Source organism: Heterodontus francisci, chromosome 30, assembly GCF_036365525.1.
Source record: "Heterodontus francisci isolate sHetFra1 chromosome 30, sHetFra1.hap1, whole genome shotgun sequence".
NCBI lineage: Eukaryota > Metazoa > Chordata > Chondrichthyes > Heterodontiformes > Heterodontidae > Heterodontus > Heterodontus francisci.
The window spans coordinates 49,514,648-49,541,103 of record NC_090400.1 but is presented as its reverse complement, the minus strand read 5'-3'; the positions used below and the strand labels follow the sequence as shown (position 1 = coordinate 49,541,103).

At 42.4% G+C, this 26,456-nt stretch overlaps 3 protein-coding genes across 6 annotated transcripts in view; 2 read left to right on the top strand and 1 right to left on the bottom strand.

Annotated features, from left to right (window-relative positions):
• Positions 1-989: 989 nt before the first annotated feature.
• tmem97 (transmembrane protein 97) lies at positions 990-6,942 on the top strand. Its single transcript, XM_068010546.1, has 3 exons — positions 990-1,276; positions 3,248-3,392; positions 5,818-6,942. Exons 1-3 carry the CDS (start codon positions 1,157-1,159, stop codon positions 6,066-6,068), a joined length of 516 nt encoding a protein of 171 aa, XP_067866647.1. The 5' UTR covers positions 990-1,156; the 3' UTR covers positions 6,069-6,942.
• Positions 6,943-7,739: 797 nt separating this feature from the next.
• ift20 (intraflagellar transport 20 homolog (Chlamydomonas)) lies at positions 7,740-20,162 on the bottom strand. The gene is made up of 4 exons (XM_068010547.1): positions 19,945-20,162; positions 12,396-12,481; positions 11,129-11,232; positions 7,740-9,174 (listed from the first exon to the last, which is right to left on the bottom strand). The coding sequence occupies exons 1-4, from the start codon at positions 20,069-20,071 to the stop codon at positions 9,093-9,095; spliced, it is 399 nt and encodes a 132-aa protein (XP_067866648.1). The 5' UTR covers positions 20,072-20,162; the 3' UTR covers positions 7,740-9,092.
• Positions 20,163-20,707: 545 nt separating this feature from the next.
• LOC137346757 (BTB/POZ domain-containing adapter for CUL3-mediated RhoA degradation protein 2) overlaps positions 20,708-26,456 on the top strand; it is a 31,082-nt gene continuing 25,333 nt past the window's right edge. For 3 of the 4 annotated variants that reach the window (XM_068010545.1, XM_068010542.1, XM_068010543.1), the window contains exon 1: positions 20,721-20,836. The gene's annotated coding sequence lies outside the window, so the exon portion shown is untranslated. Of the gene's footprint in view, positions 20,837-26,456 lie in introns of all 4 variants that reach the window. The other variant, XM_068010544.1, reaches the window with a different exon arrangement.

The following is a 26,456-nucleotide window of genomic DNA, read 5'->3' as shown; positions in this document are numbered from 1 at the left end:
TGGAGACATTAGCAACGGTGGGGGAGGTTTTTAATGGAGCAGGGAGTCATGGAGGGTTTGCACAAGGATTTCCAGCTAGTGGGTATCAGGTGGCTAAAAGAGCTGCTGCCAACTGTATTAAAGGAGGTTCAATGTTGATGGGGCAGAGGTGGACAACGTTGCGGCATGTTTTGGTGAAGGACATGATCTGGCGCCAAGACTGAGAATAGTCCGGTCCAGCCTGAGAGAGTGGGCAAAGAACAGAAAATCTCGGGGGTGGGGGCGGGGGTGTTGTCTAAAGACAATTCTCCCAATATTCCAGTGGAGGAAATTGCAATGTGTCCAGAAATTGATTCAAACAGGTTTGACAGGAGTAAGGGGGTCAGTCACAGAGCGAGAAAGGTGCTGGGGATGTAGGGCTGGGTATTGTCAGCGTTAATCCTGTGCCTGTGAATGATGTTGCTGAAGGTGAGAGCTCAGCCCTGCAACCACTTCCCCACATCCTCTACAAAGTTTAGACCAGAATAGCGTTATGAACTCTGGTTGGACAGAATCCCCGAGGATTCCTCCCATCTTCCCACCTCCAACATCCCTGCCCACACAAACAGCTTTCATTTTCCCCTCATCTCCAATATCTTAATAAGTAACAACCAAAGGTAGTAAAAGAAAATGAAAACCATGCAATTTATTTTTAATGTCCCAATGACTTTTCTCCGAAGCTGCTCTGGGCAGTGACTCATCTATAACTCCTGGAGAACAACAACTTGCATTTAAATAGCGCCTTGACTTAGTAAACTGTCCCAAGGCGTTTTACAGCACTGATTATTAAACAAAATTTGACAGCTCCTTGAGGATTGGTGATCCAAGTCCAGAATCTGTTACAAAAACAAGAAATGCTGGATTCACTCAGCAGGTCTGGCAGCATCTGTGGAAAGAGAAGCAGAGTTAACGTTTCGGGTCAGTGACCCTTCTTCGGAACTGTCGCTGGGCGGAGGGCTGCCGATATATATCTTCAATTTAAGCAGAACTATAACCTTTAGTTTTGCCGCAATTTGAGATTTGAGTAACTCGGTTCACTCCGCCTTCGTTCCGCCGACCAATCGCTTGACAATGGCAGATGTGAGGCGACATTCTCTGCACCAATCCCGACATCAGCTTCTAGACCGTGAGCAACACCATGGCGTCCTGCAGCCGTCTGCTAGAGTGGATCTTCTTCTTCTATTTCTTTACGCACATTCCCATCACTTTGGCCATCGATCTGCAGGCTCTGTTACCGGAGTACATGTACCCGCCCGCGGTGAGTGTTTCCAGCCATTAACCCAAGGAGCCGCTCCGGGTATCCCGCCCTCTCTCTGCTCCCAGTCCCGGGGAGCGGGGACACCGCTCTCTCTCTGCTCCCGGGGAGCGGGGACCCCGCTGTCTCTTTGCTCCCGGGGAGCGGGGACCCCGCTGTCTCTTTGCTCCCGGGGAGCGGGGACCCCGCTCTCTGTTTGCTCCAGGGGAGCGGGGACCCCCGCTCTCTCTAGTCCCGGGGAGCGGGGACCCCGCTCTCTCTGCTCCCAGTCTTGGGGAGCGGGGACCCAGCTCTCTCTCTGCTCCCAGTCCCGGGGAGCGGGGACCCAGCTCTCTCTCTGCTCCCAGTCCCAGGGAGCAGGAACCCCTCTCTCTGCTCCCAGTCCTGGGGAGCGGGGACCCCGCTTCTCTTGGCTCCCATGGAGCGGGGACCCCGCTCTCTCTAGTCCCGGGGAGCGGGGACCCCGCTCTCTCTGCTCCCAGTCCCGGGGAGCGGGGACACTGCTCTCTTTGCTCCCGGGGAGCGGGGACCCCGCTCTCTCTGCTCCCAGTCTTGGGGAGCGGGGACCCAGCTCTCTCTCTGCTCCCAGTCCCAGGGAGCGGGGACCCCGCTCTCTCTGTCTGCTCCCAGTCCCGGGGAGCGGGGACCCAGCTCTCTCTCTGCTCCCAGTCCCAGGGAGCAGGAACCCCTCTCTCTGCTCCCAGTCCTGGGGAGCGGGGACCCCTCTTCTCTTTGCTCCCGGGGAGCGGGGACCCCGCTCTCTCTAGTCCCGGGGAGCGGGGACCCCGCTCTCTCTGCTCCCAGTCTTGGGGAGCGGGAACCCCGCTGTCTTTGCTCCCAGTGACATTCTGGGTTCGACTCGGTGTTGGATAGATGCAGCAGAGTTGGGGAGGATTTATGCCCCGTACTCGGATACTCCGAGCCCGAGCGTGTGGCTCCCATTTCCTCCCAAATAATAGCTGGGTACTGGATGAGTTTCAACCTCCAGACACCATTGCGCTCAGTCGCATTGTATTGAAGCGCAAGCTGGACCGGTTGCAATTGTATCGGTTTCCATTGGACCAGTTCCGATTGGACCTATTTCTATTCGGCCGCTTCCCGTTGTCCGTACTCGGATTGGACCAGTTCCTGTTGCCTTTACACGACTGTGGCCCTGGCTACAAGGTCTGCGTAGCTGGCAGTATTAGGAAATTGAAACTTATCAGACGGCCTGAATTCAGCCAGTGGTTGTAAAGACATCCGCTGGTCGACTGCCAGAACTAAGACTTCCCCCAATTACCTAACATGCACTGAGTTGGTTGAGGGGATTGGCCAGTTTCCATTGTGATCCCCAGTGCGGGCTCAGTACATGGTGCCCACCGATTTTAGCAAAGTGGGCAACCCAGGATATTGCCTACCTCATGGGAATGAAATCAATCAACGTCGAATATTATTAGTTGGCTGGGCCACTTGGTTTGCCCTCTTCCCATATCTCAAAGAAGCTCTTTCACTCAAACTTATTAAACTCGGTAGTTAAGGAAACTTCACATTTACTGCACACTATCTAAGGAAACCTGTTCACTCTCACAGTGCACATTATCTAAGGAAACTTCTTCACACTTACACTAAGGGAATCTCATCAACATTTTATAATATTTGAGCAGTTTAATATAAGCCAGCACTCAACCTGGTGCAATTCTGAAGGCCAAGCTGGTGCTGATCTTAACTGGTAGACAAAAGAGCCTGACCCTGCTTTTGGGAATCTTGGGGTTGTTGTTGCTTTATTCTGATGCCTTTTCTGGCAGAATTATGAATGGTTAATTGTGGAATGTGTGCAGCACTCAGATAGTGTGTAACAGTGACAATCATTATACTATGGTACATTAATACCAAATATTGACTCTGAACATGGAACTCAAGAAAGGCTTTGATTGCAGTTGAACAAACTTCTAAAAATGTTACATTTATTTTTAAATACTATATTTCTTTCCTCAGCTGCAGGGTTTATTAAAATGGTATGCAGCTCGGTTCAAAGACCCAATGGTTATGGACCCTCCCGCATGGTTCAATGCATTCATTTTTTGTGAAGCATTCCTGCAGATGCCTTTCTTTCCTGTTGCAGCTTATGCTTTCTACAAAGGTCAGTATGGTATTTAGTTACATTTGCAAGTTATCTTAGTGTTCCCTCTCTCCATCCACACATCTGTATTTGCATCATTAATACAATGTACCCAAAATACTTGTAGAAGTGAGGATTGTTTTTATTTCATTGTAGCATATTATCAAATGAAAAATGTGGAACAATAAACAGGATTTTTTTTCTCTAACACATTTTGGGGACCCTTTTTTGGCAATAAATATATTGTGATATGTTTCTGTTTCCCATTACATCACATTCACATTCAGTGTACTTCACTAATCCTTGACAGAAATTTCCACACAGAAGGAAGTCATTCAGCTACTGCAGCTAATACCCTAATCCCAATTCCCAATATCTTTTAATATTTTAATTTCTCTCTTAAATGTTGTAGTTGACTTGTCTTTGTTAGTCACCTGTGTTAAAGAGTTCCATATTAACCTTTTACATGAAAAAAAATCCTTCTAACCTCTTCCTTTATTGTTTTAGTACTAATTGAGTTTATGCCTTCTTGGATTCACTGAACAGTACAAAGTTTTTTTTACTTTTTTTTGTCTCAAACATTTTCATCATTTTGAACACTTCTCTTTGATCCTCCCCTTAACCATCCCAATTCCAGTGAACAAGTCCTTGCTTTTAAGTCTCTCTTCATAACAATATTTTCTCATTTTGGGAATGATCTGAATGATTATAGTGCATCTTTTCCCTGGCTATAAAACCCTTTTTTCAATGGAATGTCTGAAATTGCAACTGTTCTCCCATCAAAGCCAGGTCTTGTATTGGATCAACACCACCTCCTTGCTTTTGTATTCAGTGCCCCTATATATGAATCAAGAGTCTTCTCAGACTACAGTTAAACTGCCATTTTTGAGGTCCAACAACATGAAAACCAGGAATCTGACTCCATAGTGCTTTAAAATAGCATGCCAATTTATAGTTAACAGTTCATTTTCCAATCTGCAATACTGCAGCTCAGCAAAAAAAAACATTTCACACCCTGTATATTCAACAGAAGTTTCTAAAGTTTTCACTTTGACATTCAGTATGTGGATTTGGTGTGATGAGTGTTTGAATATATGCACGTCATCACACTAAAGGCCATAACATGCACATATCCCAGGGCCTCCAACTGGCTTTGGATTTACTAAAAGTTTTAACCAGTCTGAGTGACAGTATAACTCCTAGCAAATCATATTGTTTGCTTGAACATAAACTGATTTCAAATTTAGCGAAGTTTAACTCTATCCTAAGCATTGTTCCCCCAAGCAGTGCCCTTCACTTCAACCCATCGCTGCTGCATTGTTGGATGTAGATGGCAGAGAAAATAAAATAACCACCACCTCTCCACGGGGAAGGAGTAAGCAGAGGGGGATATGCCTGAGAAACGGCTGCATATGCCCCACCAGTTGTCAGAGCGTGGGAGCAGGTCATTTGGCTGCCCTCTTATCTGCAGTCAGTGACTTAGTGGCAACCAAGAGGCAGCGGTTGAGAAAATACAAGGGATTGAGTCAATGTCAGTAATCCAAGCCTGTGTTTCAGATTTTGTAGATAAACTGCTTGAGATTTGCTTTTGCAGTTTATTATGACAGTTGAATCCTTCAATAGGCTTGTGCCAGAAAAAACAGTGCAGGAAAGATTGAACTCCTGCAAACTGCAAAAAAATGGCATTCCTGAAGATATTCTGTTTGCTTTAGGAACCTCAGAATTTGTTGGGATTGACCCTGCAAGATAAACGGTCACAGCTATTACTGTATACCCATTGCATGATTTAACATTATCATACACTACAACCTGAAATAAACTATGACTGAGAATGAAGCAAAATGACCTTTAGAGGCTGGGAGAAAAACAGAGTTGGTTTTAGATGTGTGTGAATTGAGCTGAGTGGTGCAGAGACACCTGATTGAGTTCATTCGCTTTCACATCCAATGCTAAATCATTCCTGTCACTCACACTGGCTTTGAAAAAAATGACAGCTGTGATGTTCATATATGGCACTGTGTCTCATCCTCTTATATCCTCTGCTTTTTCCTGTCTCAGCCAGCCTGCACCGCAGACTTTACTGTTTCAAGCACAGGATTGCTTCCTAGTGTCACCCACTGTTTTTGTGTGGCTGCCAGCTTGTACCTGCCAAAAGTTGACTTGGTGACTTGGCTTCCTTCTCTATGGCCCTGCCACTTTCTGACAATAATAAACCAAGATCAACCTCACCATATGGGGAATTATGGATATGAAATCATAGCCTGCCCTGCCAAGGCAGTCTGTAAAATTAATTTAAATCCCTGTAATTTTTTTTTTTAAATACAGAGAACTACGATGTATACAATCTGACATTTGGTTTTTCATTTCAAAGGTTATGCCTGGAAAAATCCAGTGTGGAAAGATGTATGATTAATAATATAATGCTTTGTGTTACTCTTATATGCAGGAAGTTGCTCATGGATAAGGGTACCCGCTATCATATACTCCACACACGTGGCTACAACCGTTATTTCCATTCTTGCACATATTCTGTTTAACGACTTCTCAAAATCAACGCATCCAGGACCAAATACGATGTCAGAACGTTTATCTCTCTTAGCTATTTACATCCCCTATTTACTAATCCCTGTTATGATCCTGCTAACCATGCTTTTCAGCAAAAGGTACAATCCTGATGAGGAAAAGAAGAGACGATAACTGAGAACACTTGAGAATAATTTCCCATTTTTCCAGTGCTCCATTTGGGATTACTGTCTTTTAATTTGAGAGCAATTTTGTAATAAAATTGTGGATATGTGTTACATTTACTGTCACTGCTCTCGGTTTAATAGTAGTATTTTCAGTTAAAATTGATAGGGTCACAAAGTTCAAGCTTTTGGCTTTGAGAGACACGTGGGTACACATCATGGAGCTTCAGGGGCCACAGAGTTTACATCCATGTTCCCATTAATTTATGTATGTCACATGTCATTGATACTAACATTGTTGGTGTTGATTTATCAATGGGACAACAATGCTAAGACTAACTCTTTCCAAATGTCCAGGCCCAATAAGTTCAGAGTATACAAGCACACCAAGTTGCCTGGACTTTGAGGGCCAGATTTCCAGCGCTTAGAGATTGCATGTGGCCCTAGGACCACAGGTTGGACTCTCTGCTTTAGCTCTTTTGGTCTCAGTAAACCATCTTCAATTCCTGTGTCTTAAAGCCCATTGTTCCTGCCCTTAACTACCCTCCCTGATAATCTATTGAGCTGTTGGATCAACTTCTGTTTAGGGAAATACATTCTGACTTCAGCCCTGAATTTTATGTTCAAAACTTTGACTATTCATCAATAATAATTGAATTATTTGTATGGATTCTCTTCCCAATCATTTGTTCAGGAGCGGGATTTTAAAAATTGCATGCCAGCCACATGATGTTAGGATCAGAAAGTTGCTTTATCTGGGCAGTAGGAGGATGAACAGCCATTGTTCCTGTATACATACACTGTTGTAAGGCATAGCAGATCACATTATGTTACTGATGATCTTGGTAAATGCACCATCAATAAACAGTATTTTCTTCCCTTAATTTATGCTTGAGAGAACCTTTTGTTCTATTTTAGTAATAATAGACGACTTGATGTTTTATTACAGTCATGACAGGTTCGATCACAACAATCGTCCTTGCCAACAAAGTATTGACAGAGGCAGGTAAAACATTTGGGTATTCTATATGTTGACAACAAAAAAAGGATTGCACAATTTAGATTGAGTTATGGAGTGAAGCAAAGGCAGTTAAATGTCATCTCTAGCAAAAATATTGCAAGATTGATACGATTCAAGTTAAAATAATGAGGATATGTCAAAGGATAGGTTTATGCAAAGCCAGGTCAAGAAAACTACTTTTTTTTAAATCGTTTTTAGGACATGGGTGACACAGGCAAGGCTGCATTGTCTATAACTAATGGTCCTGAAATGGTGGGCCTTATTCTTGAAACACTACAATTTTTGTGGTAATGGTGCTGACACATTAGTGTTAAGTTGGGAATTCTGTGATTTTGACAGAGCATAAATGAAGGAGCAGTGGTATATGTCTAAGTCAGGTTAGTGTTCAACTTGGAAGAGAACTTGCAAGTGATGGTGTTTCCATGATATACTACTCATCCTTGTGCCTGGTAGTCACCAGAAGAGCTGTCAAAGTAAGAATTATGGAATAGACTGCTACCTGAAACATTAAATAATGACTTTGTTGAAGCATTCAGAAGAGATTTGTTCCAATTCCAAAAATTATTACACAGTTGATTGGCTGAATGCCCTTTTCACAGTACGATATTATGTTCAACTTTTCCTTGCTCAATTGAAAAAGAAATGTGAATGTGGTAGGCATATAATTAGAGAAATTTTAATGGGCTGTAAACTATTCAACCATAAGTAAAGCAGTGTATAGTATAATTGAGAAACACTGAAAAACATATATTTTGGCATTCATATTCACCTCAAATACTACTGCAGTTTATAATCACAGCTAAATGAAATTCTGTTGAAACATTTTGTTCCCTAGATGAGGATGGTGTTTAGTTTGAGACCTCAGTATACCTTTTTGTATAAATATCAACTGAAATGGTCACTTGAACTGTGCGTTTTCCACTGGGTTATATATGAATATTTCTATTCAATACTTTTTAGGTACAGGAGCTCTGTCCTGATTAAATTTGCATGAGTGCAATAGGTAATACATAGTGGACTTCCACAAAACTGCTGTAAATTAGTTACCCTAATAACTTACCTGTGTAAAAGTGACTGAATTTTCATTAGGACTAACAACACGTTTGTGACTAATTGAGAGGAACTGATCAGATTTACTCATCTTGTGTTCTTTGGAAGTGGAATGTTTCTAAGAATTACCACACTGAGGCAGATCCAGCACCTATAGTGAACTGCTTTGAATAGAAATGATTCAATAATAATAAAAGGAATATACATGCAGTGCAGGTTTTCACTACCAAATCTGCTCTGTTTATAGGACTCAGAGCAAATATGTGCACAGCTCACATATATTTGCAATTATTGTAAAATCACTTTCCCTACTTTGAGAATATGGCCACAGAATTTCTGACGGATGGGAAGGGAGAAGGTAGGTCCAGATAAGCCAGCAATACTGAAACTACATTGCTCATTTAAACAGAAAGACTGAAAAGGTCAACCCACTCACAGCCCAGTGCCAAATGTTGTAGCATGTCAAGTCACCATTCTGGCTAGCTAATGCTGCAAGTTTGCTTTTCGCAGCATTCCTTACATCAAAGGCAATGCTGTACTGTAGTGCACAGAGACACCAGAAACCGCCGTGATGGGTAAGGCACCGCTTAAAACATGCATAGATCACGATCTTTCAAGTTGAAGAAACTATAAATAACATGGAATATACAAAATTATATGGGCTAACAAAATATTTACATGTGAAATGATCATGCTCCGATGCTGGTGACAATGTCATCCTAAAAAAGTGGATATTAAAATTGTGCATTGCAAATTGCTTATGTAGTTAAATAACCACATACAAACCTGCATTATTGAAATAACTACTTGAAATATATTCATTAAATAAGAAAAGGCAATGCAAAATTACACCTTGTGTAAAACCACCATTTTGATGGAATGTGTCATAATGGAATAATCACTACAAACTTCAATGCATCGTTACAGACAAAACACTTCTCATCCTTGTCTCTCCTTCCCATTTCATTTCTGAAGAATGAACTGATCAATGAACTCATTTTGTTCAGCTTCTACTTTTGACAGTGCGTCATATTCTATTCGATACCTGCGGACAGAATGATCTGTGTTACACATTGCACCCAGAAAGATCCCATTGTAGTATTTGAGAGATACTACATTTATTATTAGCCTATTCTGAAAAAAGCTGCACCTTTGTGCATTTCTGCAAGTTGATCCCTGCTATGAAACACTGAATAATGTGCAAATGATTTCCTAATGTTATCACAGGCAATAGAGAGAAAAAAACCTGAACTGAAACTCAGTTCAGAAAGATGTTTTTTTTTAAATCAAGAATTCAAGTCTTTATTTCTGTTGAAGAATAAACATGGAAAAAGTTTGACTGAGAGAAAATTTTATGTAAAGGCAAAGAGCTGGCAGAGTTGGATGTAAATAATGTCACAATACAGCAGGCCTGAAATTTGCCTAGTGTGGTAAAATAGAAATGAGGCAGGGGTGGTTAAAGTCTGGCTCTTGTCCAGCTTAATTTTATATATTTAACAATTACTTGAGGTACTCATATTACTCTAGTCCTTAAAAAAGACCTTGCTCAGGGTGACTTCTTCAATTGTTTATTGCATAACCCTAGCACCTAGAATAGGTTGTTAATGGATAAACACAAATGACAGTTCCATGGCTCAGAATTACCCTACAAAATGGCCAGTCAACTTGTTTTATTTTATTCATTCATGGGGTGTGAGTGTCGTTGGGAAGGTCAGCATTTATTGCTCATCCGTAATTGCCCTTGAGAAGATGCTGGTGGCCACTTTCTTGAACCACTGCAGTCAATGTGGTGTAAGTACACACACAGTGCTGTGGCTTCATTCAGTCACAGAAAAAAAACTGCAGAACTGCAAACTAACAGTTTCATTTTTAAAAATCAGAACTACAGCCTCAAAATCTAGCTGTACAGTGAACTTGATGTGTGCCTTTATCTACTAGCTTCTCCTTGTCCTTAAACAGTTCAGCCCACTCAACTAAACTCTATATTACAGGCACACTTCTTTGTACATTACCACTTACTGCTACACAATGAAAATCATTCTCATCCTCATGTTCAAATCTTTCCAAACTCATCCCTCCCTATCTCTAAACTCCTCCAGCCCTACAACCCTCCGAGAAACTTTGTTCCTACAACTCTGGCCTGCTGTGCACTTCCATTTCCTTCACCCCACCACTGGTGACTGTGCCTTCAACTTTCTAGGCCTTAAGCTCTGGAATTCCCTCCCCAAACCTCTGCCTCTCCACCTCCATTAGGATGCTCCTTAAAAGCCACCTCTTTGACCAAGTGTTTGGTCATCTGTCCTAATGTCTCCTATGGGTCAGGGGCAATTTTTGTGTGTTTACTCTTCTGCCAAGCACCTCAAAATGGTTTACAATGTTAAAGGTGCAAGATAATTGCAAGTTGTTGTTGAGGATCTACTTATACCACCACTATAGATAGCTGCAGAGTCTAGAATTTTAATCAAAAATAATGTTGTATTTAGTTCTAAATTAGAAAAGTCATGAAAAATGATTCCGTTTGCTGCAACTCCTCACAGCCATTCAAACTGAAGGAAGCAAAAGAAAATTAGACTGGTGGAAATCACAATCCAGTCAGCACTTCAGATCAATCTGTTTGAGAGAGTTGGCTAGAAACTAAGGAATGGCCATCCCTTTGGAATAGTGTAGCAATTCTAAAGCGAAGGAGATTTAAATTTTTTTTTAAAAATATGACCAGCTACACATCCTGCATTTTTGCACTCTGACCCTGCTGATGCAGCTTTTTAGGCTAAGTTCCATATTGTTTGCACATGACTTAAGTCACAAAGAACAGGTGATCTTACTTATTCATCCCCTTAGTTGAGCAATAGCATTACAGTAGGAACTTATGATGCACAGTTAATACCAAAATAATATAACAGCAGAAAGGTGGCTGCATTTATCACCATTACAGTGGCTTAATGCAAAGCACTTGCTCAATTCTCTTTTAGTATTGTAGAAGATACAAGATTCTGACACACCTTTCAAGCTGCATTTTCTTTTCAGCTATTAAAGCTTGGAGCTGCTGCTGTTGGGCTTCTCTCTGCTTAGCAACTGATTTCAGAAGATTTCGAGCACCTATAGCCTGTAGGTAACAACAGAATTAACCAACAATCCTATGAGATCTTTAATAATCCAGCAAGCCAGTTATTTTCTCTTACTCCATTAGATTCCCCCATGATGGGGAGCATCCTATTCCCCAACCACACATCTATTGCAAGGGTAATCGAGTATAAAAGTAGGAGAGCTGTACAGAGCCTTAGTTAGACTGCATTTAGATTACTGTGTACAGTTTTGGTCTCCTTACTTAAGAAAGGATATAACTGCATTAGAAGCAGTTCAGAGAAGGTTCACTCAACTGATTCCTGGGATGAAGGGATTATTTTATGTGGACAGGTTGGGCCCAAACCCATTGGAGTTTAGAAGATTGAGAGATGATCTTATTGAAACATATAAGATCCTGAGGGTATTTTTGGCAGGGTGGTGCTGAAAGGATGTTTCCCCTTGTGGGGGGGTATCTGGAACCAGAGGACACAGGTTAAAAATTAGGGGTCTCCCATTTATGATTGAGATGGAGGATTTTTCCCCCCTCAGAGGGTCATTAGTCTGTGGAATTCTATTCTGTAGAGAGCAGTGGAGGCTGGGTCATTGAATGTATTCAAGGCTGAGTTAGATAGATTTTTGATCGACAAGTGGGGAGACAGGAAAGTGGAGTTGAGACCACAATCAGATCAGTCATGATCATATCGAATGTTGGAGCAGGCTCAAGGGGCCAAACAGCCTAATCCTAATTCGTGTGTGTTCACAGCTCAGGCTTCTCTAAAATTGTGGTCTAATGTGCAAACAAGTGAATCAATTCCATAACTCATTATTTAGAAGAACTTTACAGCCTCAGACAAGAAGGCAGTTACCACTGTACTTTGCCCCATTACAGGTATTTATTACAGAGCAGCTTAATTTATAATCAGTCTTCATGGGTCATTACTGCAATCCACGTTATCTCAAAAGCATCACTTGGTCCTAGTTCAATCATGTTTTGTCTATGGAACAAATAATACACAGACTTGTACATTCCTAGACTGGATAAAGTTACCATATGGTGTAATTCCTACTGTCAGACTGTTTGAAGTTTCATAAAGATGAAACTTAACAGTTTGAATTAGGAATGAAAGGTTAATAGCACCGCCATTTCCCTTATTGTAATCTACGCTTTATAAAATTTCAGTATTGTATCTAGAAGAACATTACCTTCATCTTTTCACTTTCAGCCTCTTTAGCAAGCTGATCGACTATCTCAATTAAGCCACCAACGATTTTCTGGAACTGGCCTATTTCTGAAAAAAATGAAAAAAATTGTTGTGAAATTGCACGTTATAACCATACAATGACATGCCAATACATGAATTGTTCATCAACTGGTAGGATCTCAATGAGTGAGAATTCAACTTCTGCTTCTACAAAACAACCTTCTCATTGTCTAAAAATGCACCTAACCTCCTGCCCTCCGTGACACACCCACTATCAAACTCTAACACTACTGTCCTCAAGAGTCCCACCCCGTGCATTGCCTTCACTGTTCATGTACATTGTTTTGGCTCAAGCTATGCTGGCCAAACCTCTGGATGCTATGCCGTGTCCAAATTGTGCTGCACCTGCAATACACACAATAGGTTTCATCAATTCTTCAGTTGAAATCAAAGATGGCAATAATCGATAATCCAGTGCAAGACAACCATCTAATGCAGTCGAACTCAATGCAATGGCAATAAGACTCCACTGCTACTATATAATCCAAATTTTGGGTCGTATTTCCCATGTAGCAATGTCAATCTTGCACTAAACCTCGAATATAATGGTACTCAATTCATCATGCATTCTTTTCAGCAGAATTCCAAAATGAGAGAATCTTACCTAAAACTATTCAGTACATTGTTAAATCTTCTTCAATAATTTATACCTCGAGTTCCTGATGAGTTATGGCAGGAAATAAATTACAATTAGTCAACAGCATAGCATCCTGAAAAGTCTGAATTCAGCTTCTGGGAGGTTTTGGTGGCATTCCTGCCAGTTTGATTTATGGTTCATAAATTCTCGTCAACCAATTACAAAAGGTTGTTTGTTATTCGCACTCTGTTGGGAAATGAAGCAAGACACACAGAGATATTTATTTTGAGCAAAGAATATCTGCTAATGAGTGAAGAGGTTTTCACTTTACCTGTCTAGACTAGACCATCGAATTCAGCCAAAACAATCAAACCACATCCTTCCTGTATATCACTCCTGTCACTGGATTGACAGGAAGGATGTGGTTTGATTGTTAATCCAAAGATAATCTTCATGCTAATTTGGTTTACCAATGTCTTTTTCCTAATACAGGAAAAGCACTGTTTAAAGCAAACAATCTTTTTATGATATACAAGTTAATTCTAATACAGCAACCAAGGAAAGTTTTAGAGAACATTTCCAACAATTTATAGGAAGGCTATTCTGCTGGACTACATTTTACATTAGATCCTTCTATTGCTTGTGTTATTAATCATTCATTCAAATGTATTGTTTACACAGTAGGCTTTGCTGCAATTGTATCATAAATCACAAGCAATATTTTAAATTCAGACTGACAAACCCCCCATCATTTGTGTCTGTTTTCTCAGTTAGCTCTGAATATTTGCATGTCCGGTATCTTTTCAATCTTTAGTGCAGAATCTCCTTTTGTAAGTTTGTTATGGTGAGGGAATCAGAACAGGAAACATTTTTATTAATTGGAGGTAACTGGATCAATATCCTTGGTGAGGCTGAATCAGAGCAAAGGGTCTCCTAGTTGGCCTCCAAATTTGCACCCTACACAAACACTGACTCCTTTTGAAACTTCACCAGCCATGTGCTATCCCATCCAAAGTCCTGCTCATCTATCACCCTCACCAATCAAGTGGCCCGCTCTTCTCAAATATATTGATTTCAAAATTTTCAACCTCATTTAAAAAGCCCTCAATGGCCTCACCCCATCCAACCTACCTCTGCACCTTACCAAGCCCTATTTCCCAGCTCACATTCCAATATTCCATCTTCCAACTTGGGCTCACTGTGCATTCTCCTTTCCTTCACTCCAGAATTCTCTTCCAAGAACTCGGTGTTCCTCCAACTATAGCCTCCTATGCATATCCATTCCCTTCATCCACCATTGGCAGCTATAGCTGCAGCCAACTAGGCCTCTATGTTCAGGAATTGCCTCCCTAAACCTACCGCTGATCCCTCTAACATGCTTCTTTGGTTGTTTCTTTTATTCGTTCAAGAGATGTGGGCATCACTGGTAAGGCCAACTTTTATTGTCCGTCTCTTTTTACCTCGAGAAGGGGTGGTGAGCCATCTTCTTGAACCACTGCAGTCCACGTGATGTAGGTACACCCAAGGTGTTGTTAGGGAGAGTGTTCCACGATTTTGATGCAGTGACAGTGAAAGAAAAGTGATATATTTCCAAGTCAGAACAAAGGGTCTCCTCGTTGGCCTTCAAATTTGCACCCGACACAAACACTGACTCCTTTTGAAACTTCGCCACCCATGTGCTAACCCATCCAAAGTCCTGCTCATCTATCACCCTCACCAATCAAGTGGCCTGCCACAGTGCCAATTTTTGTCTGAATAAATTTCTATGAAGTGCCTTGGGATGTCTTACTGCGTTAATGGACTATCAATCCTACTGACTGCAGAAGCTTTTATTATCCGCCAGTTTTTATTATCCAATCAGTTAAGTGGAGTCCTTACTCTTGATTCAGAGGACTCCACACATTCGTAGAGGTGGTTCACAGAGGTTCAGTAACTGCACTCAGGACGTTATTCACGCGTGTGTGGCCCTGGGATGTGATTTCCTTCTCCCTGACTTGATGGATAGTTAAAAGTTCTTTTAACCTGAGAAACTCTTTGGACTTCATATAATAACTCATTACATCTCTCAGACACATCTCAAAATGCTTCACATATGACTTACTTTGAAATACAGTGAAGTATGTAGGTAAACTGACAAGATTCAGATGGCAAAGTAATTTGCTGGGGTTTCAGAGACTGCATTAGGCTTTCATAAATCTTTAATTTTTTTTTTTATTCATTCATGGGATGTGGGCGATGCTGGCCAGGCCAGCATTTATTGCCCATCCCTAATTGCCCTTGAGAAGGTGGTGGTAAGCTGCCTTCTTGAACCACTGCAGTCCATTTGGGGTAGGTATACCCACAGCGCTCTTAGGAAGGAAGTTCCAGGATTTTGACCCAGCGACAGTGAAGGAACGGCGATATAGTCAGGATGGTGTGTGATTTGGAGGGGAACATGCAGGTGGTGGTGTTCCCATGTATTTGCTGCCCTTGTCCTTCTAGTTGGTAGAGGTCGCGGATTTGGAAGGTGCTGTCTAAGGAGCCTTGGTGCATTGCTGCAGTGCATCTTGTAGATGGTACACACTGCTGCCACTGTGCGTCGGTGGTGAAGGGAGTGAATGTTTGTAGATGGGGTGCCAATCAAGCAGGTTGCTTTGTCCTGGATGGTGTCGAGCTTCTTGAGTGTTGTTGGAGCTGCACCCATCCAGGCAAGTGGAGAGTATTCCATCACACTCCTGACTTGTGCCTTGTAGATGGTGGACAGGCTTTGGGGAGTCAAGAGGTGATTTACTCGCCTCAGGATTCCTAGCCTCTGACCTGCTCTTGTAGCCACAGTATTTATATGGCTACTCCAATTCAGTTTCTGGTCAATGGTAACCCCTAGGATGTTGATAGTGGGGGATTCAGCGATGGTAATGCTGTTGAATGTCTGTTGAATGTTTAACACAAAATACACCAGCAAACCATGACAGAAATGTGTCTGTATCTTAAGAAATGTGAGAGGTTGTACAAAAACAAGGGCAAGTCAGCAGGCTGGGATATGTGGTAACTGAGGAAAAGCTACAGGCAGCCCATTTAGCCCAAGCAACAGAGGCAGGCTGACTCCCCGAAAGGGTTCAAGATTCATAGAATCATAGAAAGTTTCATAGAAGATTTACGGCACAGAAAGAGGCCACTTGGCCCATTGAGTCTGTGCCAGCCAAAAAATATTCCATCCATTCTAATCCCACCCTCCAGCATTTGGTCTGTAGCCCTGCAGATTACGGCACTGGAGATGCATATCCAGACTCCATTTGAATGAGTTGAGGGTTTCTGCCTCAACTATCCTTTTAGACAGTGAGTTCCAGACCCCACCACCCACTGGGTGAAAAAAGCTTTCCTCATCTCCCCTCTAATCTTTCTGCCAATCACTTTAAATCTATGCCCCCTATTCGCCGATCTCTCTGCTAAGGTAAATAGGCCCTTCACCTCCACTCTATCCACGCCCCTCACAATTTTGTACATTTCAATCAGATCTCCTCTCAGCCTTCTCTGTTCCAAAGAGAACAACCCCAGCCTATCCAATCTTTCCTCATAGCTGCAATTTTCCAGTCCTGGCAACATCCTCGTAAATCTTCTCTGTAACCTCTCCAGTGCAATTACATCCTTTCTGTAATGAGGTGACCAGAATTGCACACAGTACTCAAGTTGTGGCCTAACCAATGATTTATACAGTTCCAGCATAACCTCCCTGCTCTTATATTCTATACCTCGGCTAATAAGGAAAGGATTCCATATGCCTTCTTAACCACCTTATTAACCTGCCCTGCTACCTTCAGGGATATGTGGACATTTACTCCAAGGTCCCTCACTTCCTCTACATCTCTCAGTATTTTCCCACTAATCATGTATTCCTTTGCCTTGTTTGACCTCCTCAAATGCAGCACATCACACTTCTTCGGGTTGAATTCCATTTGCCACTTTTCTGCCCATCTGACCAGGCCATCAATATCTTCCTGCGGCCTACAGCTATCCTCTTCGCTATCTACCACACAGCCAATCTTTACATTGTCTGGAAACTTCTTGATCAAGCCCCCCACATTTACGTCAAAATCGTTAATATATACCACAAAAAGCAGGGGACTCAGTATCGAGCCCTGCGGAATGCCACTGGAAACAGCCTTCCAGTCGCAAAAACACCTGTCAACAGTTGTTTCCTTTGTTTCCTGGCACTGAGCCAATTTTGTATCCACCTTGCTGCACTTTGCTGGATCACATGGGATTTTTTTTTTTTAACCAGTCTGCCATGTGGGACCTTGTCAAAAGCCTTGCTAAAATACCTTGATTCTCACAGAAAAGGGTGGAGGTTGGGGGGGTGATGCACCAATAATACAGCACTATAAAAAGAAAAAAAGACTTGTATTTAAATAACGCCTTTCACAACCACTGGACATTTCAAAGCACTTTATAGTCAATGAAGTACTTTTGAAGCATAGCCACTGTTCTAACGTAGAAAACGTGGCAGCCAATCTGCGCACAGCAAGCACCCACAAACATCAATGTGATAATGACCAGAGAATCTGTTTTAACTGTTGGTTGAGGGATAAATATTGGCCAGGATAACTCCCTGATCTTCTTCAAAATAGTGCCATGAGATCTTTTACGTCCACCTGAGAGGGCAGATGGGCCCTTGGTTTAACATCTTGTCTAAAAGACGGCACTTTTGGAAGTGAAGCACTCCCTCAGTACCGCACTGGAGCGTCAGCCTTGATTTTTGTGCTCAAGTCCAGGAATGGGACTTGAACCTGGAACCTTCTGACTCAGAGGTGAGAGGGCTACCAACTGAACCACAGTTGACATTATAGAACCATCCACAGCTGACATTATAGAACCATTCACACAGGCACTTGGGAAGCCTCCCAATTTACCATTTGGCCATTCTGCAGATGCCATTCCCCGTGAGTCGATTGGCTGTGGTACCAGGGGAGAAGACCATTCAATTCATCATGTCTATGCTGACTCTGCTCGAGCAATTCAAAACTATTCGCACTGCCCTGGTCTCTGCTCATAGCCCTGAATTTATAAGATAATTACAGATAAGCAAAACCACAACCCTTTTTAATCCATTCAGAAGGACCCTACAGTCCCCTCACTGCAACAGCTGGTTGTTTCTTAAATGATTCCAAGAGTTTTCCCTACTCTATTTAGGTCTACGAACACATTGATCATTCAGTATGAACAACTTCCTGATATAACTCCTAAATTTATCTTTGATCTTGTGTTCTTACACCATTGTCCCAAATTAACAAATATTCTAGATATACCATTTTCATTCCCTTAACTACAATATACTTCAATAAGATCACCTCACCGTTGCTGAAAAGCCCAGGATTCTCTAGTCTTTCCTCATGAAGTCAGACTTTTTACACCAGGGATAGGCCTTGTGGCTCCTCTCTGCATTGCCTCCAATACTTCAATGTCTCAGTGACCAGAAGTGGACACGGTACATAAGATGGGAACTGAGCAGAGTTCATAGAATCATAGAAACTTACAGCACAGAAGGCAGCCATTGGGCTCATCATGCCTGTGCTGGCTCTTTGAAAGTGGAGTCACGCCACATCCCCATTTAATTCAGCATATAAGTTTCGTACAATCAGAATTAGGATTTCTCCAACTACCTGCTTTTACACATGTACCTTTAGCTAAACAGTGACCTAACATTAGGTTTATGGGGATAGAGTCTGAATTCCAGTTCTGGTCACCACACTTCAGAAAGGATGTGAGGGTCCTTGAGAGGGTGCAGAGGAGATTTACAAGGTTAGTTTGGAAAAGCTGGGTTTGTCCTCCTTGGAACAAAAGAGATTGAGGAGAGATTTAATAGAAGTGCACAAGATTATGACAGGCTTAGATAAGTTAGATGAGGAAAAACAGTTCCCATTAACAAATGGTACAAGATCTAGGGGATACAGATTGAAAGTTTTGGGTAAAAGATGCAGGGGTAGTACAAGGAAGCACTTTTTTTACACAGTGGATGGTAATGACCTGGAACTAGCTACCCACCAGGGAAAGTTGGATGACCACCTGACAGAAACAGACACAGAGGAAGAGTGATCAAGCCAGGGAGTGGGACTGACAGCATCACTCCGTGGAGAGCTGGCATGGACATGATGGGCCAAATGACCTCCTTCTGTGCCGCAAATAAGTAAATGAGTCTATGCGGACAACGTGGTCCCAAGATCACCTTGAATCCAAGATAAAAACATTTTTTGTTCATTCTTTTTTCCTCCATCAGCCTGTCAGGGGACAGGCTGGATGCATGGAGATGATTACAACAGCAAGAGTTGTGTCAACAATTCAGGGTCAGTCCAGCATTCAACTTTATTTCAAATTTGCATCTTTACCAACCTGAAAATTGTTCCAGATACTCATCAATCTTTGTAAAAATTTCTTGTTATCCTTAGTGCCCATTGTTTGTACTTCTAGGTGTCAGGTCAGTGGGTAGTACTCCCATATCAGAAAGTTGGGATGCAATTCCCACTGCAGAGACTTGAGCACATAATTCAGGCAGGTACTCCAGTACAGTAGAAGGAATGCTGCACTGTTGGAGGTGACGTCTTTCAGTTGAGACCTCTCTTGTATGCAGAAGATCCTATGGCACTATTTTGACGAGGAGTAGGGCAGATCTCCCAGTATTCTTGCCAATATTTATCTCTTAAATCAACACCTTGCTGTTTGTGGGATCTTGCTGTGCACAAATTGGTTGCCACGTTTCCCACATTGCCACAGTGACTATACTTCAAAAAGTACCACATTGGCTGTAAAGGGCTTTGTGACATCTCAAGGTGGTAAAAGGCCCTATGTAAATGTAAGTTTGTCTTCTTTCTATCGGTGTTTACTACCCCAACCCCACCCCCTTTACTCCCATATGGTGAGCAAACTCCCTCCCCGTACCTACTTTCTACAAAGTCCTTGCACTCTTCCTTCAGCTCGGTTGTATTTTGCGCCACTTCAGGATCCAGGATCCTCAGTTTGTTAAGTTCGTCAAAGTGCAGCCCAGCCTCCCCCAGGGCCTCCATCGCCATCCGAATCAACAGGCCCGTCTTCCTCCAGCAACTGCTGCCACGGCGACGGCTTTCACCGAGCCACCAGCAACGTCAGCGCATGCGCCACTGGGGTGTGGGCGGGGCTCCTTGAACTGCGCATGTTCAATCACAGATAATCAAAGCAAAATAGTGCAGATACTGGAAATCTGAAATAAAACCAAAAAGTGCTGGAAATACTCAGCAGGTCTGTGGAGAAAGAAACAAAGTTAACGTTTCAGGTCAGTGAGCCTTCATCAGAACTGGCAAAGGTTAGAAATATAATAGGTTTTCAGAAAATAAGGTAGGGCAAAAGAGAACAAATGGGAAGTTGTTGATAGGACAGAGGGTCACAGAGAATAACTGATCCGTTTTCTAAGTCAATGGATAATGTGGGTTATGCGCAACGGTTTTTCTCCCCAGAAAAGAACGCTACTTTAGATGAGTAAATGCAGTCATTTGAGTCCAATAGTTGAAGAAAAATGAACCTTACTCCTCACTATAGTAAATGATAATTTATGGACGGTCCCAAAGAATTTCCACGAAGGAATGGGTAATTTTGTGGCGCTTGCGCAGTACCATATGGGGGGGGGGGCGGGGGGATCTACACGCATGCGCAGTAAATTGGCGAGGCCGTTGGGAGCTCGCGGTGGAGTCACTTCCGGTGAGACGGTTGAGCCGGAAGTGAAGGTGTAGTGGATTGTTGGTGCGGCAATTGACGCAGGTATTGGGTTCGCTTCGATAATTGCGGGGATTTTGGAAGGCGAGGTAAATAAATAAATAAACTCCTTTACTGACCCGCTGAGGAGCGAAGCTTAGCAAAATGGAATGAGTTCTGGGCCGGCTTGGGGGCAAGAGATGGAGAAGCCAGCGGCCGTGCGTCTTCGGAATAGAAGCTTGTTGAGGTTCTCCACGGCAGCTGGGAGAAATTATTGTAGATGGTGGAGCTCCCTCAAACCCCTCCAAAATAGGGCGCTGCAATTGAATGCTGTAACTGGGAAAGGGCATTAGCTAACAGGGTGTAAGGTATAATTAAATTTTCCCAATATTGGGTCCGTTTCAGCAAGCTCTACCTCACCTCCACTGCTAAATTGCCAGACTGCTTGTTCGCCAACCAGTATTCGATGAGCAGAAATTTCCTCCAATATTGGGAAAACCAAAGCTCTTATCTTCAGTCCCTACTGCAAACTCTTCCCTCACCACTGACTCCATTCCTCCCTGGCAACTGTCCGAGGCTGAATCATGCTGTTCACAACCTTGACTCTGGGATGAGCTTCTGACCACACAATTCTGGGTACTGCCTGTGTGGAGTTTGCAAGTTCTCCCTGTATCTGCGTGGGTTTTCTCCGGGTGCTCCGGTTTCCTCCCACAAGCCAAAAGACTTGCAGGTTGGTAGGTAAATTGGCCATTATAAATTGCCACTAGTATAGGTAGTTGGTAGTGAAATATAGGAACAGGTGGGGATGTGGTAGGAATATGGGATTAGTGTAGGATTAGTATAAATGGGTGGTTGATGGTCGGCACAGACTCGGGCCGAAGGGCCTGTTTCAGTGCTGTATCTCTAAACTAAACTAAACATCCGTGCCACCAATGGCTCAGCTTCTCTGTTGTTGTAGCACTCTTCCATGCCTTTGTTAACTCTAAACTTGACCACTCCAATGCACTCCTGGCCAGCCTTAATCCTACGTTATACCCTTTGTAAACTTGAAGTCATCCAAAACTCTGCACATATCCTAATCCACACCAAGTCCCCTTCATCAGCCCTGCTCACTGACCTACATTGGCTCCCAGTTAAGTAGCACCTTAATTTTGAAATTCTCATCCTTGTTTTCAAATCACTCCATGACCTCGCCCTTTCCTAAATGTGTAATCTCCTCCAGCCCTACAACCGTCGAGATCTATGCTGCTTGAATTGTGACCCCTTGAGCATCCCTGATTTTTATTTCTCCATCATTGGTGACCATGCCTTCAGCTGTTAAGGCCCTAGCCTCTTTCCTTTCCTAAACCCCTCTGCATCTCTCTCCTCTCCTTTAAGACACTTCTTAAAACCTATTTCTTTGACCAAGCTCTTGGTCACCTGTCCTAATCTCCTTATGTGGCTTGGTGTCAAGTTTTGTTTCAGTGCTCCCGTGAAGCACCTTGGCACATTTTATTACATTAAAGGTGCTATGTAAATGTTAGTTATATAAAGCAACGATGTAAACTTTTATCTAAATTGGCCTTAAATGGTGGTTAATCTATATACAATAGTGCCTATTTGCAAAATTATCATGGTGAAATATCTCGGGTGAAATGCTTGGCAGTTTTTGTCTTTGCTTTATTTCTACCCAGTACAGCATAGATTCCCACGTCAGCTGAATTTCCCATGATATTAGATCCACCACTATCAACAACGAGCTTGATAGCTACTGTTGAGACACTTCACGATTCTGTGTTGCGCTGATATTGGTCACTAGTGGTACTCTTGCAGGAGACTTTGATTAATCTCAACAGGATGTCTTTTTCTTACAATCAGTGTTGGAATGTATCTGTGCAATGGACTTTTTTGTACTCCTTTTATTTCTCTACTCCACCTACATAGAATTTTTATCATACCAGTGCTGACTCGTCTCATTCCCCTGCTCTTTCAGCTTTCTCTGTGTATTATGATACTTTTGTTCCTTCTATGAAGCATTTGGTGATTTTACTGTCGCTAACCCACAAGCTTGCCTCTAAAGTACTACTGCAAGTGGTGATATTTAAGGTATTTACATGTAAATTATGTCCGTATGTTCTCAAGTTTTGGACTAAAGTTTAAGAATCCTTGTAACACATACCTATGTTAAAGTGATAGGTTTGGACGTCTGCAGAGTGTTAATTCTGTTGTAAATGCACAACTCATGAGGGAATAATATTGGAGTGCATGAGCCAAGAATATAAAATATTTGCTCTCATTCGTGTATTGGATCTTAGTTTGCATACTATCGTGCATAATGAAGCTTAACATGGCAGAGTGGTGTGTTGGTTTCCATTTACTCTTGCATGATTCATTCTTAGTGTATGTTTAAGTGCTCATTTTTAAAATAGTGTCTTTAACATCAAAACATGTCCTAAGGAGCTTTACAGATGCATAATCATACAAAAATTAACACCTTGCCTCTGAAGGAAGATGTTAGAGGTGACCTAAAGCTTGGTCAAAGTGGTGGGTTTTAAGAATGAGAGGTGGAGAGATAGATGGCTTTGGGAACATGGAGACTAGTTGACTGCAGCAGAATCTCAGAATAGGGTGTGTCATCTTGGGGGGGGGGGGGGGCGGGGGGTGTTGGTGGGTGGTGCATGAGGCAAAATCACAGGAATGAAGAGTTCTTCCGGGGATGGGAGTTTGGTTGTTGAGTGGAGGAGGGAATAGTGAGGCCATGAATTCAGTGTCCATCATGCAATTTTAAGATGTACTTTTTTAAAAACTGCATGACCATTAAGTGTCAAATACAAACATAAGGAATAGGAGCAAGAGTTGGCTATTCATCTTTCGCCATCCCAAACCCCCATCCCCAGAACTCTTCATTCCTGTGATTTTTGCCTTGTGGCAAATGGATGACCCCTTATTCTGAGACTATGCCCCTTAGTTCTGTACTCCCCAGCCAGGGAAAGTATCCACCCTATAAAGCCCCTTAAGATTTTATGCTTCATTGAGATCACCCCTCATTCTTCTAAATTCTAGATGATGTGTTGGCGGAGCTTAATGCCTAAGGCTCCTTTGATCATAGTGACTGCATTTAAAACCAAATAGTTGATCTAAGCTAGGACGACATTTTTTATAATTTCTGCCTGAAGTCTCCCAGCACCAGTGTGGCTTGTCTTGAGTTTTAATCCAGTGTTGTATTATTTAAGAAGCCACCTTATTTCTGCCAATCACTGTTACTATCACTATTTCTGTTACTTTGAAAGGTGGAAGTAGTACAGTATCTGTTGGGGTCTGACGTTCTGTTATTGGATGATAAATACCTGGTAGTTCAAGATAATAGGGTCAACAGGTGTTGGGTGTCATCTCCAACAAAACATCCTAGTCTTAATGTCTTTTTTTTAAATTCATTCATGGGATGTAGGCGTCACTGGCCAGGCCAGTATTTATTGCCCATCCCTAATTGCCCTTGAGAAGGTGGTGGTGAGCTGCCTTCTTGAACTGCTGCAGTCCATTTGGGGTAGGTATACCCACAGTGCTCCTAGGAAGGGAGTTCCAGGATTTTGACCCAGCGACAGTGAAGAAACGGCGATATAGTTCCAAGTCAGAATGGTGTGTGACTTGGAGGGGAACTTGCAGGTGGTGGTGTTCCCATGTATTTGCTGGCCTTGTCCTTTTAGTGGGTAGAGGTCACGGGTTTGGAAGGTGCTGTCTAAGGAGCCTTGGTCTTCTTCACAAACAGGCTTAGAAGTTTCGCTAACATTGGTAGCAGAGGATGGTTGCCTGAAAGTGAAAATTGGAGACTAAGATTTGTTTTCAGACAGGAGATTAGAATTTGAGTTTTTTTTTGAGAAGGCTGTATTTGGAGTTTTTTTTTGGAACGATGACAGAAACCAAGTGTAAGGTGTCGGGATAGGATTTTCCACCGCTGCTTTGTGAAGCTGAGCCTTACAATCAATGGAAGAATGAAGTTGATTTATGGACACAGGTTAAGTCTTTACCAAAAAGGAAGCAAGGAATGACCCTTACACTTTCACTTCCTGCCTGAAGCAAGATCAGGGGCAAAGTGTTCTCTGAGCTAGAGGCTCATCATTTGGGCAGTGAGGAAGGTTTGGATAAACTCTTGAAATTTATGGATGAAATTTATATGAAAGATGACTTATTGAGTGCCTATGAGGCGTGGTCAGACTTTGCTAAATTTAGAAAAATGGATTATTCTTCCATTGAAGAATATATTAGAGTTTAACCAACTATATGCAAGGTTGCAGCAATTCTGCTTGTAAATTCCTGGATCAGTACTTGCCTTCAAATTATTGGATTGTGCTAGGATATCGAACATGGATAGGCTCTTGGTATTAACCGGAGTTAGATTCAAAGAAAAAGATATGCTGTTTGATCGGATGTCTGACGCCCTAAAAAATACTTTGGGAAAATATTCCTTTCTGGCCGCTTTCATGGCGCAGATGGGCTCTTCAGCGGTGCCACCGAAGGTGGAGGATACAATGTTAGTATTTTGAGGGCATTCAAGTATGGGACCCAAATGTCAATATGAAAGGAGAAACACACAAAATGAATGAGGGCAGAGACCCTTTTGGCAGCCATAACAGATGGCAGGAATTGCGCAATTATGGCAGAAGGATGAGCCCCAGGAATAACCAAGGGGTGGTCAACAGGTGTTTCCGATGTGACTCAAAGTATCACTATGCATTGCATTGTCCAAAAAGGAATAACAGGGTTTTTGAGAAGACACATGACATGGAAGGTTCGGAATGCGAGGATGACGCTATTGATCGATCAGAAGGAATTGTACTGGTCACGAGAAGCTTCAGTCTGGTAATGAGTGTCCTAGTCGCAGATTCATTCATTTGCGCAGTACTGGACAGTGGGTGTATGTCCATAGTATGTGGAGTGGACTGGTTAAGGTGTTATATGGATTCTTTAAGGAAGACCGAAATAAGGTCAAAGAATATGGCAGTTCTACCTGTTTCAGGTTTGGGGATGACAACAGGAAATCACTAAAAAGAGTGGTAATTCCGCGTAAATAGAACTATAGAACCGTAGAAAAATTACGGCACAGAAGGAGGCCATTCAGCCCATCGTGTCAGTGCTGGCCGAAAAAACAGCTGCCCTATCTAATCTCACCTTCCAGCGCTTGGTCCATAGCTTTGCAGGTTACAGCACTTCAGGTGCATGTCCAGGTAGGTACCTTTTAAAAGAATTGAGGGTTTCTGCCTCCACCACCATTCCTGGCAGTGAACTCCAGAAACCCACCACCCTCTGGGTGGAAAAAGTTTTTCCTCATGTCCCGATTAATCCTTCTACCAATCGTCTTAAATCTGTGCCTCCTAGTAACTGACCTCTCCGCTAGGGAAAACAGGGTTCTTCCTGTCTACTCTGTCTAGGCCCCTTATTTTATAAATATGTATGTAGTATCCAATGATATATCTTGGCTATTAAGTAAACCATCTATGAAAAAGGCTCGGATGAAATTGGATATGGAACATAAGTCTTTGTGTATACCGCAAAGCTACAGATTTCCCAATCGGGACATTATTGTATTCCTTTAGGGAGACCAAACATCTCTAATCAGGATGTTAGAGTTATTAATGGCATCTGGGGTAGGGATTTAAAGGAGAAAAGGCAAATTATTTCAACACTACATTGACAGTTGGCACATCCATCTTGTCATAGGTTGAAGATTCTGTTAAAAGATGCAGAGGTAAGAGA

Excerpts from the sequence above, each read along its gene's own strand:
- tmem97 (XM_068010546.1), top strand. The coding sequence starts at position 1,157 with ATGGCGTCCTGCAGCCGTCTGCTAGAGTGGATCTTCTTCTTCTATTTC. Across the intron at positions 1,277-3,247 it reads AGTACATGTACCCGCCCGCG|CTGCAGGGTTTATTAAAATG; the intron begins GTGAGTGTTTCC and ends TTCTTTCCTCAG. Across the intron at positions 3,393-5,817 it reads AGCTTATGCTTTCTACAAAG|GAAGTTGCTCATGGATAAGG; the intron begins GTCAGTATGGTA and ends TCTTATATGCAG.
- ift20 (XM_068010547.1), bottom strand. The coding sequence starts at position 20,071 with ATGGCGATGGAGGCCCTGGGGGAGGCTGGGCTGCACTTTGACGAACTT. Across the intron at positions 12,482-19,944 it reads GTGCAAGGACTTTGTAGAAA|AAATAGGCCAGTTCCAGAAA; the intron begins GTAGGTACGGGG and ends CATTTTTTTCAG. Across the intron at positions 11,233-12,395 it reads CTGAAAGTGAAAAGATGAAG|GCTATAGGTGCTCGAAATCT; the intron begins GTAATGTTCTTC and ends TGTTACCTACAG.